Source organism: Grampus griseus (assembly GCF_964374135.1).
Source record: "Grampus griseus genome assembly, chromosome: 16".
In the NCBI taxonomy this organism is placed as follows: Eukaryota; Metazoa; Chordata; class Mammalia; order Artiodactyla; family Delphinidae; genus Grampus; species Grampus griseus.
In genome coordinates this window covers 8,708,749-8,728,584 of record NC_139010.1, presented here as the reverse complement: position 1 = coordinate 8,728,584, position 19,836 = coordinate 8,708,749, and the positions used below count along the sequence as shown (strand labels likewise).

The following is a 19,836-nucleotide window of genomic DNA, read 5'->3' as shown; positions in this document are numbered from 1 at the left end:
TATAATTTTATTTAAGGAGAAACTACCTCTTTATTATTGATACATTTTAGGATTTCTTTTCGAATACAAATAAAACTATATATCAACTATATTAAGCTTTTAAGATTAAAAAAGCACATATTGTTTAGAATGTCATCAAACTTTCTGCCACAGGTAATTTTTGATTAAAATTTCTTTTTAATTTATGAAGATTTTAGAAGTTTCCTATTATCCAGAAATGCAATTAGAACAATTAAGTGTTAAATGTACAAGATTTAAAATTGCCAATGAGAAAAAAGAAAAGCATACCATAGTAAAAATATAGAAGAAATGTATTCCTTAAAATAATGTTTGTGAAACTTGTTTTTCCCTTGAAGCTTCCAGATGCATGGGGGAAAAAAAGGTCAAATGAGTACAAAGATAATTTGTTCGGGTTTGAAGTTTATTTAAAGCGAAGGAGAAATACAAAAATTTTGACTCATGCCATAGGTACTGTTTTAGAGAAACATGTTTAATTATCTGTTCTATTTAGTCATCTGAGGGCCAGCACCATATCTTTCCTGGTGCAGAGTAGGCAGTCAATAGTGTATGTGACTGTTTCGGGGATTGGTAGAATCCGAATGGGGGTACAAATGGTCTCTCTTCAGTACAAATCATTTCTACTTCCTTGTGGTCCATATCCTTGTTTAATTAAAGCTGCCCTGATCTTTTTTCATCCTCAAAATTTCCTCCTTAAGTATAACTTCTGCAACATTATCATACTGTCTCCCTAACCGGCCTTCTTTCTTTTAACCTTTTGATTAATTTTGCGATGAGACATATCAGTGTTTGTTGTTATTGTTACTGTTCTTATAAATATTTGATTAGTATTTGATCCGCCATACTCTAAGCTGTCTTTCCTCCTTTTACTTTTTCAAACTTTTTTTTTGCATCTAGTACCTAGTGTTTTAAAATTAAAAGCTTTTCATTTAACTTACCAACATTTTGTGATCTACTTTTATAGCTTTGTATAATTTCAAAACGGTTTTTCCTCTTTCTTCAAGTTATTGAATATAATTTTGTTATGTTTACTGTTACACAGTGACTAGATCCTAGAGGAAATGGTTAATTTTTTATCTTGCATACATATAGGATCTTGCCAATATGACTTTTAAAGTATGTTTTTACACTTAAAACTTAGAAACTTTGTTTAGTATCCATCCTTTCCTACAAAAATAAAATTCAGTCTCCTTAAAATCCTTACACGTGGGACTTCCCTGGTGGCGCAGTGGTTAAGAATCCCCCTGCCAGTGCAGGGGACAGGAGTTCGATCCCTGGTCCGGGAAGATCTCACATGCCGCAGAGCAACTAAGCCTGTGCACCACAACTACGGAGCCTGCGCTCTAGAGCCCGCGAGCCACAACTACTGAAGCCCAAGTGCCTAGAGCCCGTGCTCCGCAACAAGACAAGCCACCGCAATGAGAAGCCCGTGCACCGCAACAAAGAGTAGCCCCTACTCGCTGCAACTAGAGAAAGCCTGTGCACAGCAACAAATACCCAACGCAGCCAAAAATAAATTTAAAAAAATCCTTACACGTATAGCCTGCCTGTTTTTTTTTTTAACATCTTTATTGGAGTGTAATTGCTTTACAGTGGTGTGTTATAGCCTGCCTTTTGAGCCTAATGTCCACCACCCAACCAAATGGGCAATCTGCATTCTCCTAGATGTACCGTGAACTTCCAGTCTTCGCCTCTTTCCTGACTGTGGCCCACCCCGGCCACCCATTTATCCCTGCTTCCCAGGGTTTTGCTCTCTCTCCAGGCCATCTTCTCCATGTAGGCTTCCCTGTGCTGAGCAGAGTGGAGTCAGAAGTAGTTTTTATGCTCTCGTGCATTCACAGTGTCTCACTCTTCTTTGCCTTTTATCATCATAATAAGGTGTGTGTTTCTTCCATATAGTAGTTTCCAGAAAGCACTGGGGGAGTCAAAGTACAAGTCACAATCCGCAGTTTCTATACGTACGTCTTATCATTTGACCCCCATTGGAGGCAGGTAGCACGCCTATTACTTCTTCATCTCCCACAGCACAGAACACAGATCCTGTTTGTTGAGTGACTAATCATCAAAAATTTGAGGCATTTTGCTGACTTTTCAGGTCACTAATAAAATGCTACTGAATTCTAAGGTTATCAGTGTTATTTTAGTCAATTTATAGAATATTTAAGAGACAAATGAACATGGAATTTATGGGGGGTTTTTGTACTGTGTATTCATTATTTTTTTAACATCTTTATTGGAGTATAATTGCTTTACAATGTTGTGTTAGTTTCTGCTTTATAACAAAGAGAATCAGTTATGCATATACATATGTTCCCATATCTCTTCCTTCTTGTGTCTCCCTCGCTCCCACCCTCCCTACCCCACCCCTCTAGGTGGTCACAAAGCACCGAGCTCATCTCCCTGTGCTATGCAGCTGCTTCCCACTAGCTAGCTATTTTACATTTGGTAGTGTATATAATGTCCATGCCACTCTCTTACTTTGTCCCAGCTTATCCTTCCCCCTCCTTGTGTCCTCAAGTCCATTCTCTACGTCTGTGTCTTTATTCCAGTCCTGCCTCTAGGTTCTTCCGAACCTTTTTTTTTTTTTTTTTTAGGTTCCATATATATGTGTTAGCATACGGTATTTGTTTTTCTCTTTCTGACTTACTTCACTCTGTATGACAGGCTCTGGGTCCATCCACCTCACTACAGATAACTCAAATTTCGTTTCTTTTTATGGCTGAGTAATATTCCACTGCACATATGTGCCACATCTTCTTTATCCATTCATCTGTCGACGGACACTTAGGTTGCTTCCATGTCCTGGCTATTGTAAATAGAGCTGCAATGAACATGGTGGTACATGACTTTTTGAATTATGGTTTTCTCAGGGTATTTGCCCGGTAGTGGGATTGCTGGGTCATATGGTACTTCTATTTTTAGTTTTTTAAGGAACCTCCATACTGTTCTCCATAGTGACTGTATCAGTTTATCAATTTACATTCCCACCAACAGGGCAAGAGTGTTCCCTTTTCTCCACACCCTCTCCAGCATTTATTGTTTGTAGATTTTTTGATGATGGCCAGTCTGACTGGTGTGAGGTGAGAATTTATGGTTTTTAGTTTTGTTTCTTTACAATTCTTAAGTAATTACAAACAGCGTCAGCAATAAAAAAATAAGCTTTCAAATGAAACTAAGGGGTTGACGTTACATAATGGAAGATAACCACACATGTTAAATTTTTAATCTCAACAAATTAGAAAAAATATATCTACTTTTTTTTAGGTTGTGGAACTCAGTATCTGTGAAGAAACTCAAGCATTAGCACTGAGAATTATACTCTCATTAATTAAATACAACCAACAGAGAATACATGAATTAGAAAATTGTAATGGACTTTCCATGATTCATCAGGTGTTGATCAAACAAAAATGCATCGTGGGCTTTCACATTTTGAAGGTAGGTTCTCATAAAACTTATTCTTTGGGGCTTCCCTGGTGGCGCAGTGGTTGAGAATATGCCTGCTAATGCAGGGGACACAGGTTCGAGCCCTGGTCTGGGAGGATCTCACATGCCACGGAGCAACTAGGCCTGTGAGCCACAACTACTGAGCCAGTGCGTCTGGAGCCTGTGCTCTGCAACAAGAGAGGCTGCGATAGTGAGAGGCCCGCGCACCGCGATGAAGAGTGGTCCCCGCTTGCCACAACTAGACAAAGCCCTTGCACAGAAACGAAGACCCAACACAGCAAAAATAAATAAATAAATTAATAAACTACTACCCACAACGTCTTCTAAAAAAAAAAAAAGAAATGAAAGTGGCTCTTGACACTATAAAAAACAACAACAACTTATTCTCAGAGTTTCATATGCAGTGATACCTCTTCATTAAAGTCTTCCAATAATAGAGTTTTGTGTTTCAGTTATTCCTGAAGAAAATGAAGGAAACTCAATAGTATATATTTAATCAAAGTAAGGCTCTTCTGGGTTTTTCATCATTTAAATGATTACATTTTAATTGCCTTTAAAACATTTTAGAAGAGTAAAAGCAAAAAATTAAGATTTTTAGATCTTGATTAGCCAGCGCTGTCTCCTTGGCCGGCCCCTCATTCTGTAGACTAGTGAAAGTGAAACCCACAGAGAGACCGCTGTTTGCTTCAGCTCCCACAGTTATGGAAGAGAACCTAGTTCTCCAGACACCTAGTGCTGTGCCGTTCCCATTAGGCAATGCTGCTATAGAGTTAGCATCTTAAAGCCTTATTAGCTTTTATTGTGATCCAGCTGTCATCATATATTTAAGTACCTTTCTAACTAAAAGCACTTGGTAACATTGTGAAAGTATTTCTCTCTGAGGGTACTAGTACTAAGGCAAAAGACCATGCCTCTTCCCATGCCCCCAAACCCCAACTCATGAAACTGTCAAGATCCATACATTTGTGGCATGAATGCTTCTTGGAAAAAATTTAAAACCCAACAGATTCATTGAATTTAAAAAATAGGATGTGGTTTCTTTTACCCCATATTTGAAACTGAATAGTCATTTATAAATATTTGAAATTTGGGGGTTTTCTCATTACTTGAATTGTTTTATAAAACAATTTAAAGATACTTGGTGAAATGTTGAGTTATTCACTAGTTTTCCTTTGAATTTAATGTTATGACTGCTAAGATTGAAAGCTGAATATTTCTGTTGAATTTTTGGATTAACTGACTGTTGATGCATCTTCTATTAATGTTATTTTTCCATAGACCCTTCTTGCAGGTTGCTGTGATGAAGATATTATTCATATCAATGAGAATGGAGAATTTAAGTTGGATGCCGAGTCTAATGCTATAATCCAGGATGTTAAACTGCTAGAGGAGCTATTGCTAGACTGGAGGATATGGAATAAAGCAGAGGCATGTACTATTTTTGTGGTAAAAAAACCCTTGTGAATTTACCCTCAACAATCTTTACGTGTACAGGACAGTTTTAACTGTATACGCTTCGTTGTATGGCACTTGTCTAGAACTTTTTCATCTCGTTTGACTGAAACTCTACCCATTGGACAACAACTCCCCATTTCCCCTGCCCCCAGTCCCTGGCAACCACCATCTTACATTCTGTTTCTATGAGTCTGATTACATTAGATACTTAATACAAGTGGAATCATTCAGTGTTTGTCTTTTTGTGATTGGCTTATTTGACTTTGCATTATGTCCTCAAGGTTCATCTGTGTTGTAGCATATGACAAGATTTTTTTCTTTTTTAAGACGGAATAATATCCCATTGTATGTGTATTCCACATTTTCTTTATCTGTTCATCTGTCATGCACACTTAGCTTGCTTCCACATGTTGGCCATTGTGAACTATGTTGCAGTGAACATGGATGTGCAGAGGTCTCTCTGAGGTCCTGTTTTCAATTATTTTAGATATGTATGCAGAAGTGAGATTGTTGAATCATATGGTAGTTCTATTTTTAACTTCTTGAGGAACCTCCATACTATTTTCCGTAAGAGAAGCACCATTTTACAATCCTACCAACAATGTGCAAGTGATCCAATTTTTTTACATTCTCACCAAACAATTGTTATTTTTTGATAGTGCCTTTTCTATAGGGTATGAGGTAATAGCTTGTTGTGGTTTTGATATGCATTTATTTTCCTGATGATTAGTGATGATGAGCATCTTTTCATCTACTTATTGGCCCTTTGTATATCTTCTTTGAAGAGATGTCCATTCAAGTCCTTTGACCATTTTTTAACTGGGTTATTTGATTTTTTGTTAATGAGTGATAGGAGTTCTTTATATATTCTGCATATTAATCCTTATCTCACTTATGGTTTGCAAGTATTTTCTCCCATTCTGTAGGTTGCCTTTTCACTCTGTTGATTGTTTCCTTTGGTGCAATAAAAGGCATTTACTTTTAAGTATTCATCCAATCATTCTTTTGGAGAATAGAACAAATTTACCACTTCAATGTAATGTTAATTGTAGATGGAAATCTGGAGATTAATTTCTGTGCAAGGTTTTAGACAGCCATGGATAATGCTGATCTGGAGGGTCAGGATCAGAGCTTGCGCTGCTGGTAGTAGCTAGAGCAGTACTTGGCTGGAGAACATTTGAGTCAATTGGAGACTTGCATTTACCGTAAACTCTGAAAGGGGTCCTGCTAAGAGTGTGGAGAGTAGAGTCAAGGAGAGGGAAATAGACACACTTCTGAGTAAGGGAGCCACGTTACCCAGAAGTCATAGAGCTGTATCAGTATACAGGGCAAGTCTATGAAGCCTTGGCTTCATGATAGGCATAAGCTAAGGAACATGCTTTGATCTTAGGTCTAGGCAAAGCATCTCAACAGCTGGGTGGATCAGGTAGTCTTCACAAGGACCCAGCCAGGGAATGAATATAGGGCTGTTTCCTTTCTGCCCTAGTTATAAGCATAGTCTTCATGGTATGGCTCATAGAGCCTCCTTAGTTCTAGTGTAGACTGTAGATTGTCCAGAGTTATTTAGCGTGTAACAACAGTATCATCAGACGTAATTAAAGACCAGTTCAAAGTGTGTACCTTTAGAATTTTTAAAAATTTGGTTACTTCCAAATTTGGCAACAGCCCCCCCCCAGATTTACTCACTATCAATAATGAGTTAGGAAGCTGAAGGAAACACTTCTAATCTGTCATTAACAAAAACAAGTTTTGACCAAACGTGCTAGAGGAAAGACAGAATTATTTTTCTGTTCTTCCTATATAAAATTATATTACAAAATTATTGTTATTTGAAGAAGCAGTCAAAGAATATGCTCCTGCAAAACACAGGGGGAAAGTACTACAGAGCTGTGTCAGGCAGCTAACTGTTGCTTTTTCTGGATTTTATGGTATTGTCAGTTTTTAAAACTTTCTATTTTGTTGTGATTTCTCATTCTGAATAAATACTCACTTTCAGAATTTAAAAAATCCATATATATATATATGTATATATACACACACATATATATATGTATAAAAATACACTTAATGTTTCAGGGAGAGAAAGCAAATGAACATAGTGATAGTAAATACAAACAAGTTGGATCAAAGGCAGTATAAATATAAACATGTAATAAAGAAATAGCTCAATCGTAGATTGGAAGATCAAATCTTAACTAAAAATTGGACAGCTATTTTAGTATTTCAAAAGAGGATGCTAACTTGAGCATTAAAAAACAGTGTGATTGGGCTTCCCTGGTGGCGCAGTGGTTGAGAGTCCACCTGCCGATGCAGGGGACGTGGGTTCGTGCCCCGGTCTGGGAAGATCCCACATGCCGCAGAGCGGCTGGACCCGTGAGCCATGGCCGCTGAGCCTGCGCGTCCGGAGCCTGTGCTCCGCAACGGGAGAGGCCACAACAGTGAGAGGCCCGCATACCGCAAAACAACCACAGCAACAACAACAACAACAAAAAACCACAGTGTGATTAAAAAACAAAACATTTTCTGTTGAATTCAAAAGTGATATACACAAATACTTCTATGGGTTTGAAATAAGATTTTCTTTCCTAATTATTTTTTTAGCTGAGTTGTTTTGTTTTTGTTGCTGGTTGTCTGTTTGCTTTGGCACTGCTCTATTTTAGTACTATTTTTCAGGCCTGAATCAAGTTTTCATACTTGGCCTGCCTCGTCTTCCAGTTTTCATATATCTTTTTCTCTCAGGGCACCTTGGCCCTGTCTTATAAAGAGAGAGGCCTTTGTTAGAATAGTGTGATTAAGTCTATCAATTCCTTGGCCTTTTCATTATTCATTTCCATCGATAATGGCAGGAAAAACAGCAAGACCTGCAACCCAAGGCGGTTAATTTTGCTTTTTGTTAATGACTTTGTTGAAAGGTTATTTGGGCTAATAAAATGAGGTGAAGATTATCTTTCAGTAGTAGTTATCTATATAAGATTCCTTTTTCTCTGTTACTGTGGATAATTTAAGATTGGTTCGGTATGGGAGAAGCATTTTAAAGCACCTCAAAAGGATGCTAACTACTGTTTGAAACTGCACACTTAGTAACTGTGCAGATAATTCTATTATTTGGACTTAAAAGTAAATTAATCCAAAATGCAGAATTTCTACATTGTCTAACTTTTTTCAATTTAGTACATCTTGTTCTAAAATTCTTTGATTAAATGCTGCATACAGAAATTAGCATTGAAATCTGTACATTTTTAATAATGCTCTTTGAAACTAAATTATTTGTAAATAGTTAATATTGATAATGTGTTTCATGTGTTTCTTTTTCTTTTTATAAATTTATTTATTTTTGGCTGTGTTGGGTCTTCGTTGCTGTGCGCGGGCTTTCTCTAGTTGCGGCGAGCAGGGGCTACTCTTCCTTGCGGTGCGTGTCCTTCTCATTGCGGTGGCTTCTCTTGTTGCGGAGCAGGGGCTCTAGGCACACGGGCCTCAGTAGTTGTGGCACGCAGGCTCAGTAGTTGTGGCTCATGGGCTCTAGAGCACAGGCTCAGTCGTTGTGGCACACAGGCTTAGCTGCTCCGTGGCATGTGGGATCTTCCCGGACCAGGGATCGAACCCATGTCCCCTGCATTGGCAGGCGAATTCTCAACCACTGTGCCACCAGGGAAGCCCTAAGATTTACTTTTTCAGACAAATTTAATCTTTGACCCTGAATACATACACAGTGTTAAACTGATGTATTGCATGTCTTCTAAAAAGCATGCAGCATGTTTTTCAGTAACTCTGTGCTAATCGGTATGTGTTTCTTTTCTCAGCAAGGTGTTTGGGAAACTCTGCTGGCAGCCCTAGAAATCCTCCTCAGAGCGGATCACCAGCAGCAGATGTTTAATATTAAGCAGTTACTGAAAGCTCGAGTGGTGCATCACTTTCTACTGACTTGCCAGGTTTTGCAGGTACTTTTCATGTAACTTTACTTCTGGAGATATTTTCTGTGATGATTTCTGTTTAATGACTCAACGCTATGGACTCAGATTTTTGAGGGACTTTCAGTGAGGTTATTTTCTGTCTGCCCTACTCTCCAGGATCCCTTCTTTCAGCTGATAGTATCGGAGTTTTTTAACCCCAGCCTCTTGTAGCTTGACCTTTCCTAACTCAGTTACAAAAGAGCAACTGCTAAATTCCAGAAATATTTCTTTATGTTGGGGTAAAATAATAATTTTGTAGTCTCTCGGACATCAACAGTAGTGATATTTTAACTTGTTTCATATTTCTTAAATAACAAGTACCAGTATGTGTTGGATGCACTACTCTGACATGTTTTCTATGTGGTTTAAGTCAGCCGTATAACCACTTCGGGCCTCCGTATTCTAGAAATGATGGATAAAACCTCTCAGAGCTGTTGTGAGAAATAACTTTGTAGGCTGGAACATAGTGTATTCATGTAATCAGTTTTGTCTATCAAAAAATTTCCCTTCTGAACCCATAGTAGTAGTAGTAGTAGTGATAAGAGTACTAATAGTAGCTAACATTTATATGGGGACATTGGTTTTAATGAACTTTAATAACAGGGTTGCTTGAATTGAGAAATAGCAACTCAATTGTATGGTAAATACGGTCAGTCTGGAGTAGTAAACCAACACAGTTCTATCTTAAACAGAATTATCTTGCTTCAGTGAGAAATGTGAGTTAAGTTGACAGTTCTCTTTAAATCTAAAGAGAGTGTTTATGTTTTTCAGGAACACAAAGAGGGTCAGCTTACATCCATGCCCCGAGAGGTTTGTCGGTCATTTGTGAAGATTATAGCAGAAGTCCTTGGGTCTCCTCCCGATCTGGAATTATTGGCAGCTGTCTTCAGTTTCCTTTTAGCAGCTCACCCTCCTACCAATACTTACGTTTGCCATAACCCTGCAGGCTTCTACTTTTCTTTGCACATAGGTAGGTATGATCATTTTTGTTAGGTCTTGGCTGTTTCCACTTTTGTTTCTTCCTTCCCGCTTGATTTGTGTTTGTTTGATATATATTGAATGGCCTCTGTGCTAGAAATTAATCACACACTGGGATTGGGACAGGGGCCGAGGGCCATAAAATGAACCAGACATAGTCTCTGCCTTCAGAGGGCTTAAATGCCAAGAGGCAAGGGGAGATATAGATGCTGAAATAATTATAATAAGAAGCAATATCTGGTAAGTACATAAGAGATACAAAAGAAGAACTAATTAGATTTCAGAAGAGTTAGGGTTTCATTGGACAGGTATGGAGAGAGATTTAATAGATTAATATCTGCCATGGGATTGCAGAATTTAAGTAAAATTTAATGGGTAGATTGGAGAATTAGCATTCCAGGTGAAGAGAATGACTTAAAGGAGGAAAAATAGAAAGAGAAAAGAAAGAATAATGAATTTTACCTAATATAGGGGATTTATAAAGGAGTAGTGAGCAATAATACCATAAATGTAGTTTGGGACCATCATTTATTCCACCCCACCCAAGCTCATATTAAACAAGTCCTTGAATGTAAGATCAGAGAATTTGAACTTGTATTCTAGTTGGGGGTAATTGAAGGATTTTGTTTTGTTGTGTTTGTTTTGAGCCAAGGAATACGATGTAAGTAAATTATTACAGTAAAATTCAGTATAGAGAAACCACCAGCGTAGAAGTGAGTTGAAGCTCTGGGAACAGATGAGACCACTGAAGAAAAGTGTGGAGAGAGAGAGAAGGAAAAAGGAAGCTAAGGATGGAACTGTTGGTGATATTACTATTCAGAGGGTGGAACAAGAAAGAGTAATCTCAGCGTAAAAGAAAGATAGAAGAATCAGAGTTTTAAAAGAACTAGGAAAAGGTGATGTGGTAAGAAAGCAAGCAAGAGTATATCTGTGAGAAAGCTAGATAGTAAATTTAGAGAGGGAAACTGGTTGTCCAACAGCCATTTTAAACAATATAATAAGTGAATAAAATGATTCCGCCGCAGTAAAAATCCAAGTGAAATTATACAGCATGACTCTGTGTTAGGTTCAGCTAACATTTAGTGAATAAAGCAACGCCAAGATTCTGGTAGCAACTAAAATGTGGTCACCCCCCTTAAGGAGTTTACAGTCTAGTAGAGGGGAGAGAGACATAAACAGGTAAGTATACCATGTGGAAAGCACAGCGGTGTCAGTATTTCATTTTGGGTAGCATAGAGCATGGCGAGGGGATATTTCCCGGAGGTGGTGATGCCTGCTCTGAGTCTTAAAGGCTGAGTAGGAGTTGAAGGGAGAGGAGATTCTTGTAGCGGTAAGGAGGCAGCAGAAAGCCACTGGGAGGTTTTAAGCAGAGATTAGCATTTCATAGAGAGAAGGCTGGTAGCTATGAGGATTTGGGGGTGACCAGAGGTCCATCACGGATACCATTTAGAAGTCCAAGGTAATAGTCCAGGTGAGGGGGATTAGAGCCTACCTTATAGCGCTATGCTAGGGATGAGAAGAGTTCCAGAAACAGAAATAAAGTCAGCGGAACCTGGAGACTGACTTGACACGGGTAAAGGAAAGGTTGTGGTCAAGGGTGGCTCCTGGATCCTGCGTGGGAAATAGGTACTTCTACCAAAGGAACCAGAGGACAACACAGGAGGGAATTTAGGGCAGAAGGATGACTCAGAGTTAGATTTGTTGCATTTGCGGTGCATTTAAAAAACCAAGCAGTTGAATTTAGAAGTATGAAGCTCAAAAAGGAAGATTAAACTGGAGGTATCAACTTTGGAGTCATATTGGGTCTGTGTAAAAATAGAGAAGACACAGCCTTTCCCTCAAGGAATGAATTGATGAACAGTCTCCTTGGAGAGATCATATTAGCGTATAAAAAGTGAACAGTTAGCTGCTAAACTATAGGAATAACTATAAGTACCGTTAGAATTCAAAGAAAATAGAAGTTAATGTGGCTAGTAATAGTCAACAGAAGAATCTAGAGTAAGAAGTTGTAGAGTGTCCTCACGTATCAAATGGGCATTATTATAAAGGATGCCGTTTTTTCTCTTTGCTTTGAACATCTTTTTGTAAACGTTTGTATTTAACGACTTGCTTTTAAAGTTATATTTTTGTTTTATCCTTCTTTAAAATTGTCTGAAAACTTTTTTTGATCCTAGATGGCAAGATCTTTCAGGAGAAAGTGCAGTCAATCATGTACCTGAGGCATTCTAGCAGTGGAGGGAAGTCTGTTACTAGCCCTGGATTTATGGTAATAAGCCCATGTGGTTTTACTGCTTCGCCACCTGAAGGTAAACAGACAAACGAAAACAATGCTGAAAGTATGACCCTTCTGTATTTAGTTCTGCATATTAATAGATAAATAAATTGTACGTGTTTTAGCAGCATAATACAACCTGATATTCAGGATAAATAAATGGAAGGCTAAACTTAAAAATAATAGAATATGTTTAAGGAATCCATTTCACTACTTTCTGATATCCGTAACTCACACTCAGTATAACAAGTGCCTCTCAGGAGAACTTAGGGAGTGGATGAGGCTCATGCCCTCTTGCTCTGGAATTCTCTCTCCCCTTCTGTCATAGTCATATGTCTTTCATTAAGCTTCTGATTTATTTCCCCATTGTCTTCAAAAGCTATGTTAGGCTTACTGTCTCCTTTCCACCTGAACTCATTCTAGACAACTTCACTTGCCATGTGAGTGGCCGTCCGTACTCCAGCCTTGACCCTGGGGACCGTCATCCCCTTTACTTTATCTACCAGTCTGCTTGCATCTGTCTTAGACACCATCGAAGAACGCTTCCCACCCATAGACCTCCCGTCTCCCACTCTCTATGACAACTTCCTATCCTTCTGGTTTCTTTATCATCCTCCCAAGTTCCCTCTGCCTGTTTTCCCCTTCCAGCCTAGATCCCATCAGCCAATAATTTTATTTCTTCATTTTCCTTGTCCTCTTGGCCTTTTAGCACGCTTGACCTGAAAAAGTCGAACCTTTCCTCAATCTGACCATCCTCACGCTGCTTAGAATTCCTGCCATTAAAAGGGTCTGTGGCATAGTTGGCCTTTTAATGCTGCCCTATAATTTTTCTGTATATTCAGAATTAGTTGCCTCTTCTATCTCCATAGCAAGTATATTCAAGTCTTTAAGCTAACAGTACTTTTCTCTCTTCCTAGCTTGTTCTTAACAGACAACCTCATCTCTATTTTTATAAAGAAAAAATAGGTACATGTCTCCTGGTTGTGAACTGACTGTATGTCTTTTCCTTTCCTGACTGCCATCCTCTTCCAGACTGAGACATTCCTTCTCCCAGACTGTTAGTCCCACCTACTCTTGTCTCCAGCTCCAATACAAATCATTAAATAGGCTGGTAAGATAGAGACATGGATAGATAGAACACAGTATCTGGGTATTAACCTCCAGTTTTCCTTCTCTCCCAAAGTGTTTCAGTTATTCTCTAGCACGTTTTATGGCCTTTTATTATAATATTTTAAGGCTATGTTTTAATTAGTTTTATTTGGAATTTCATAGGAAGTGTCATTTTTTAAATCATTGTGCATCACTCTGAAACATTTTCTAGTACAATCATGCCCCTATTTTTTCCAGGTCGTTTGAACAGTCTCTTTTGGCAACCTTATTCCTCCAGCCAAAACCCAGAAATAACTAGGAAAAACTTCTGAGCTATGGAGCTGTTTTATTGCCACAAAGCCTGAGCTCTGAGCAGTTCATTCAGTGCTTGTTTACTTTATATCAGTGCTTCTCAAGTTTTAGCTTGGTGAAAAATCACCTGGAGAGCTGGTTAAAATGTACATCCCTGGGCCCCTGCCTCACACGTTCTGATTCAGTAGATCTGGGGTGGAGCCTGAGAATGTGCATTTCGAACAGTCACACAGTGGTGCTTGATCCCCATGCTCCTGGCCCACAGACCATACCTTGAGTAGCATCCACTTATATCCCATGCACTAAGGATGAGAGTGATTTTTCTGGTCTCCTCCTACACAGAATATAAGAAGCAGAAAATTCGAGAGCTATGGCAAGAAGAGAAAAAACTGTTTCTTCTCAGTAATAGCAGCAAAAAATGACTACAGAAAGGGAGGAGTGAGAGAACAGTCTAGGGACATTGAGCCTAGTAATAACACCAAGTACAACTATCACTAACATTTATTGAGCACCTATTATATGGCAGGCACTATGCTAGGTGCATCATGGATATGATCTCAATCCTTAAAGCAGCCTTGCAAAGTAGATGTTCTGAACCCTCATTTTACATTTGCAGAAGTGAACACTCATCTCATTAAATGATTTACCTAAGCCACCTAACTAGCTTAACTATCGCTTGAATCCTGTTATATCTCGTTGCAAAGCCCACACTCTTTCCACTGTATCAAAGTGCATCCTAGTGACTGCTAGCCTGAGGTACATTGAGTTTCACTTAATTCACTTAATTTCACTTCAGTAGCACCATTAATCCTAATAACTTTGAATCACTCAGGCAATATTGTATTTTGTTAAGGAGACAGGTAAAGATATGTATTTTGGGAAAATTTTAATAAAAAGTAGTTAAAAGAAAAATAGTTTTAACCTTAAGAATTTTTAAGCATTAGTTACTATGATCGTTAGCCTGTATGGATTCTTTAATATCACTAGATAAATGGGTATTGCTCTGGTTGGGACCGATAGTGCAGAAAAGAAGTGGGCCCGCTCATAAGATTTTTCAATACTGTTTTTGTGTCTGCTCTCACCAGGAAACAATTCCTCCAGTACTGTTCCACAGCAGATGACTGCCAGCATGTTACGTTCTAGAAGCCTACCAGCATTTCCTACTTCTTCACCTCAAATACAACCACGAAAATTGACTGGAAGTTTGGGTTGTAGTATTGACAAGTTACAAAGCGTTGTAGATAATGATGTTGCTTCCCAACCAGAGAAATGGAGCCCTCGGGGGAGTTCCGAGACGCTGAAGAAAGGCAAAGCAGATGCTTTTGTCAGTAGCTGTGAGTCTGCAAAAACGGTTTGTGAAATGGAAGCTGTCCTTTCAGCCCATGCCTCTGTCAGTGGTGTCCCAAAAGGAACATCGGGACTTCCAGCGGTCAAAGTAGATCAGAAGGAGGTGGGAACAGAACCCAGACCAGACGATGACAGTCTTGGGGATGAGTTCTGCCCACGCCGACCTGATTACCTGAAGGGACTGGCCTCGTTCCAGCGAAGCCACAGCACTATTGCAAGCCTTGGGCTAGCTTTTCCCTCACAGAATGGCTCTGCAGCTGTCGGCCGGTGGCCAAGTCTTGTTGACAGGAACACCGAAGACTGGGAAAACTTTGCCTTTTCTCTCCGTTATGAGCCAAACCACAACCGAACTACAAGTGCTCACAGGTAGTCACATGTTTTTGTATGCCAAACCCCTCCCCGCTTTTTTTTTTTTTTTACTGTTCTTTGAAGAATTTCTGTACTTGTAGAAATGTCTTTATTATGGGATCTCTTATAACATATATATTAATAACGAACAAAGGTACCTTTCTCCTTATTTTAATACTAGGTGATATTGAATTCCATATTTAACCAAAGGATAAACCATAAATTGTTCCTGAAGAAAAAATTATCTTATGGTTTATTTAATTCCATATGGTTATTAGAGAAAAACTCTTCAGTTTAGGGAAATTATACGGTTTATTATCATTCCCAAGAGCATCTCAATTAGCACCGTCAGTGAAACTTTCTACAGGATGATGGAAACGTTCACCTGTGCTGTCCACTGCAGGAGACACATAACGCACTTGAAATGTGGCCAGTGCAGCTGAGCAACTGGATTTTTAGTTTAATTTTTAATAGTTTAAATAGCACAAGTGGTTATTGGAAATCACAGATGTAGAATAAACTAGTGTTTAATAGATGATATACCCCAAAAAAACCGGTGATTAAAAAGTGATGGCAAATTTGTTAATCACAGTTAAATCAGGAAACATTTTTTAAACCTTATGCACTTTTGTTTCACATGTGAAAATTATTACTACTCATCACAGTTCTTAAGGTAATCATGAGGCACTACTTTCCTCCCTGATCTTGTTTTGGTAAGACTTTCTGGGTCTCTGTTTTAGTGTAACTGAAGACTGTTTGGTACCTGTATGTTGTGGGTTGTATGAACTCTTAAGCGGAGTTCTTCTCATCCTGCCTGATGTTATGCTGGAAGATGTGATGGACAGGCTCATTCAAGCAGATACGCTGTTGGTCCTTGTTAACCACCCATCACCTGCTGTACAACAAGGAGTTATTAAAGTAAGGGCAAATGCTAAATACGTTGTTTTCATTTGGAACGATAGACATATGCATAATTTAAAATTTGAACGTACATATTCAAGTAGACCTGAAGCTTTCTTTTATTCTTAGGCATAATGAGCTGATGTGGTTTGTTACTTCTTACCTCTATTTTTCTCTGTCTTATCATCCAACTTTAAGCCCTCCTCCATATATTGATTCATATCAGTATGTTTTTTTAAGTCTTCTACTTACAAGGAACACACAGGTCATTGGAAGTCTCTCCTGCAGTGTAGTATCGTTAAATCTTAGACACTTACTTCAGGTTTCAGCTCAGATGTCACCTTCTCAAAGAGGCCTTTCCTGTTCACCTTTCAAACCAGCTTCTGTCTAGCCCTGCTCCTCACTTGTTCTATGTCTAGCATCCTAGGTGTGTCTTGTAAGTACCTTTTTAATTTGTTTGTGTATTTGGTTTTTTTTAACCTCCCATACTGAAATATAAGTCCTGTGAGGGTAGGCATCTTGTGTCTAATATATAAAAGGTCCTAAGTACATCGTTGAAAGAATAAATATTTGATATGAATGGTTCCCATTAGGAGACAACCCAATATTGAAATGGTCTTTAAAGATTCTCATTTTCTTAGTTTGATGTGGGATATTGTTAAATCAGTTGCAACCCCCTATTTACTTAGCTTCCATTTCATGTGTAAAACACCGGGCTAGCTGCTATGTGGGATATAAAGGGGAATAAGCCTCTGCATTTAGGAGTTTATAGGCCAGTGGGGAAGAGAGACATATACCCAACTAAGTAAAATGTCAGGACTTGTGTGATGAGTGCTTCAGTGGTAGTATTAATAAAGAAGAATGGGAGCACAGGAAAAGCAAATAATTCTGATGCGGGAACCAGGGAAGGATTCATGCAAAAGGCGTAGTTTGTATTATGCTGTAAACTAGAAAGCTTTTTAAGTAGGGCGGTAAAGAGGTGTGTGTTTTGGGAAGAATAGTCTGTCACCACTGTGAGGGAGTCATCGCAAGGGAGAGAGAGGTGGAAGTGTTGTGTTCGCAGGATATCACAGTGGTCCAGGGGAGAGATGATGAGTCCCTGAGCTGGGGAAGTGGAAAGTCAAAGGACAGACAGATTTGAGAGACATTCACTGGAATGGAGGTGAGAGACCTTCATAATTACGTGTGGGAAATCAGGACAAGAAAAGCCAAAAGTGAGATTAGCCTTAAAGTCTCATAGGATGGTGCTACTGTGCTCTAAGATCAGAACCATGGAAGAAGTGAGTTTGGAAGGAAAAATAATTACTTAGATTGTACACAGGTTGCATTTAAGATTCTGGGAAAGGATGGAAGTTTAGGCCTATGCTCAAGGTAAATAAAATGTTAAGAAGTCTAGAAAAATAGAGGTCTGGGATATATATATATACACATATATATATATATTTTTTTTTTCAGAGAAAGCTTCATACAGTGCTGACTCATTTTTCTTTTTTCAGAATTAGAACTAGGCACAAATATTCTACTTATACTCAGCTAAGGCTGCCAATCTGCTAGGTGTCCATGCTCAGCTAAAAAGCTAGTTTCCCATCACAAAAGTATTAAGATCTCCAAGACAGGGTCATCATTAGCATTCCGTAATAATCAGAACAAAGTTCATTTTCATTTTGCTATGGAGGTGGCATTTTTTTGAGCTTTCTCTGTTCTATACAGATGAAATTAAACAATAACTTACAACTACAAATATAATACACTGTCTGACTTGTATACATTATATAAAATTTTAATATATTGTCTAACTTAATTTTTTTCCTCAGCTATTAGATGCATATTTTAATAGAGCATCTAAGGAACAAAAGGATAAATTTCTGAAGAATCGTGGCTTTTCCTTGCTAGCCAACCAGTTGTATCTTCATCGGGGAACTCAGGAATTATTAGAATGCTTCATTGAAATGTTCTTTGGCCGACATGCTGGCCTTGATGAAGAGTAAGTGGGTTCCTCCCTCCACCAGAATTGGGAATCTTTTGTCTTAAATGTATAATTTGTTAAACTGACTCTTAACAAAATCGCTTGGTCACTCTTAGAAAAAATCTACTAAAAGTCATTTTCCAGGTGAATCAATTTATTATTTTCCATATTATATTCTTTCTAATATAACTTCTTCCTTTGTATTTCATTCATTAGCTAGAAACTAGTAAGTAAGAAAGAAAGAAAGAAATGCTGCATCAGATGAAAGAAAGTGATAGTTAAGATTTGGTATCCAGTGTTAACCTGAGGTTAACTGAGAAGAAGGTGGCTTCTGTGGTCCCAGCAGCAGATTATAGGAGGGCTCCATAGACAAGCTCCTCACTCCCTCCGAGACCCGGCTTATCTGGGTGAAGAGTCAGTCCCCCACCTGGAATTCTGATTACTGAGCTTTGTCCCTGGTATAATGCTGAAGGATTAGCAAATAAGTACAAAAATTAAAGAATATTTTTCTCCCAAGTCAAAAGTTTGGCAGAAAAGTTAAACTGTTATTTCTGTGTATGACAAAGTAGAGAGAAATGTGTGTCTTGTATTATTATTAAGTGTCTCCTACTTATTTGTAAGTAGACCAATTCAGACCTTGAAGAATTTACTTATTAGATGCAGCAATGACAATAGTACTTTGCATTTGCATACAGCTTTTGGCTCTTTCAAAGCAATTCTGCATCATCTCATTTGATTCTCACAAAGTCTTGAGAAGAAAGTAGAGCAGATATCACCACACATATTTGACAGATAAAGAAAATGAGGTATAAAACATGTAAATAATTTCCTTCCATCCCAGAGACAAAGAGTATTGGAACAAGAACTCGAGATCCATTCCTTTCACTAGACCTCTTTTTACTAGTTCCCTGAAATACTGTGTAAAATAGTAGTCTTTTTTTTTCCTGCACACTTGTTATATAGATCCCTAGAGCAGGGGATCTTTGGACAACTTAGCGGTTCATGGACAAATTAAAGTGAGTCAATTAAAACCATGAAATTGTATAAATGTTTCCCTTGAATATTTGCCTTGGAACAGACTTCTAGCAACACCTTTTATCTTTTTATTGGAGGGATTTATGATCTAAAAACGGTTAAGAATCCTTGCTTCCCTAATTTATGCTTTATAGCTTCAAAATCAAGTCAACAAAATGGCCCATATTGCAATCATTTTTCCTTATTTCATGGTTAATTGCTTCTAATGTGCTCTTAACTGTATTATTTATTATAGATTTGATCTGGAAGATGTGAAAAACATGGGACTTTTTCAGAAGTGGTCTGTCATTCCTATTCTGGGACTAATAGAGACCTCCTTATATGACAACGTGCTCTTGCATAACGCTCTCTTACTTCTTCTCCAAATATTAAATTCTTGTTCTAAGGTAGCAGATATGTTGTTGGATAATGGTCTTCTCTACGTGTTATGTAATACAGTAGCAGCTCTGAATGGATTAGAAAAGAAGTAAGTTTTAAATCATTATTTAAAACTACATCTGATAAGAACTTTGGAAAGGGAAAAACTTTACTAGCAGGTTACATTAAAGCATTTGATATTTCATAATACTTTCAAAGAATTTCTTTCCTCTAAAACTGATTAAATTAAATTAAATTAAATTTGGAGGGCATATTTTCCATCATTTTCAAAAAACTTGGTTTAAAAAAAATAAGCTATTTATATGACGTACTTTTAGGTATTTAGAACCTGAAGACAAGGT

General features: G+C 38.1%; 1 protein-coding gene across 1 annotated transcript in view; it reads left to right on the top strand.

The window, feature by feature from the left end:
* The window catches only part of LYST (lysosomal trafficking regulator), a 176,772-nt gene that overhangs the window by 73,482 nt on the left and 83,454 nt on the right, over positions 1-19,836 (top strand). Inside the window, exons 18-26 of the mRNA XM_082674283.1 lie at positions 3,283-3,456; positions 4,744-4,893; positions 8,721-8,858; positions 9,642-9,840; positions 12,023-12,154; positions 14,607-15,234; positions 15,957-16,134; positions 17,931-18,100; positions 19,353-19,583. Coding sequence (XP_082530409.1) covers positions 3,283-3,456; positions 4,744-4,893; positions 8,721-8,858; positions 9,642-9,840; positions 12,023-12,154; positions 14,607-15,234; positions 15,957-16,134; positions 17,931-18,100; positions 19,353-19,583 — 2,000 coding nt within the window. The remainder of the gene's footprint in view (positions 1-3,282; positions 3,457-4,743; positions 4,894-8,720; positions 8,859-9,641; positions 9,841-12,022; positions 12,155-14,606; positions 15,235-15,956; positions 16,135-17,930; positions 18,101-19,352; positions 19,584-19,836) is intronic.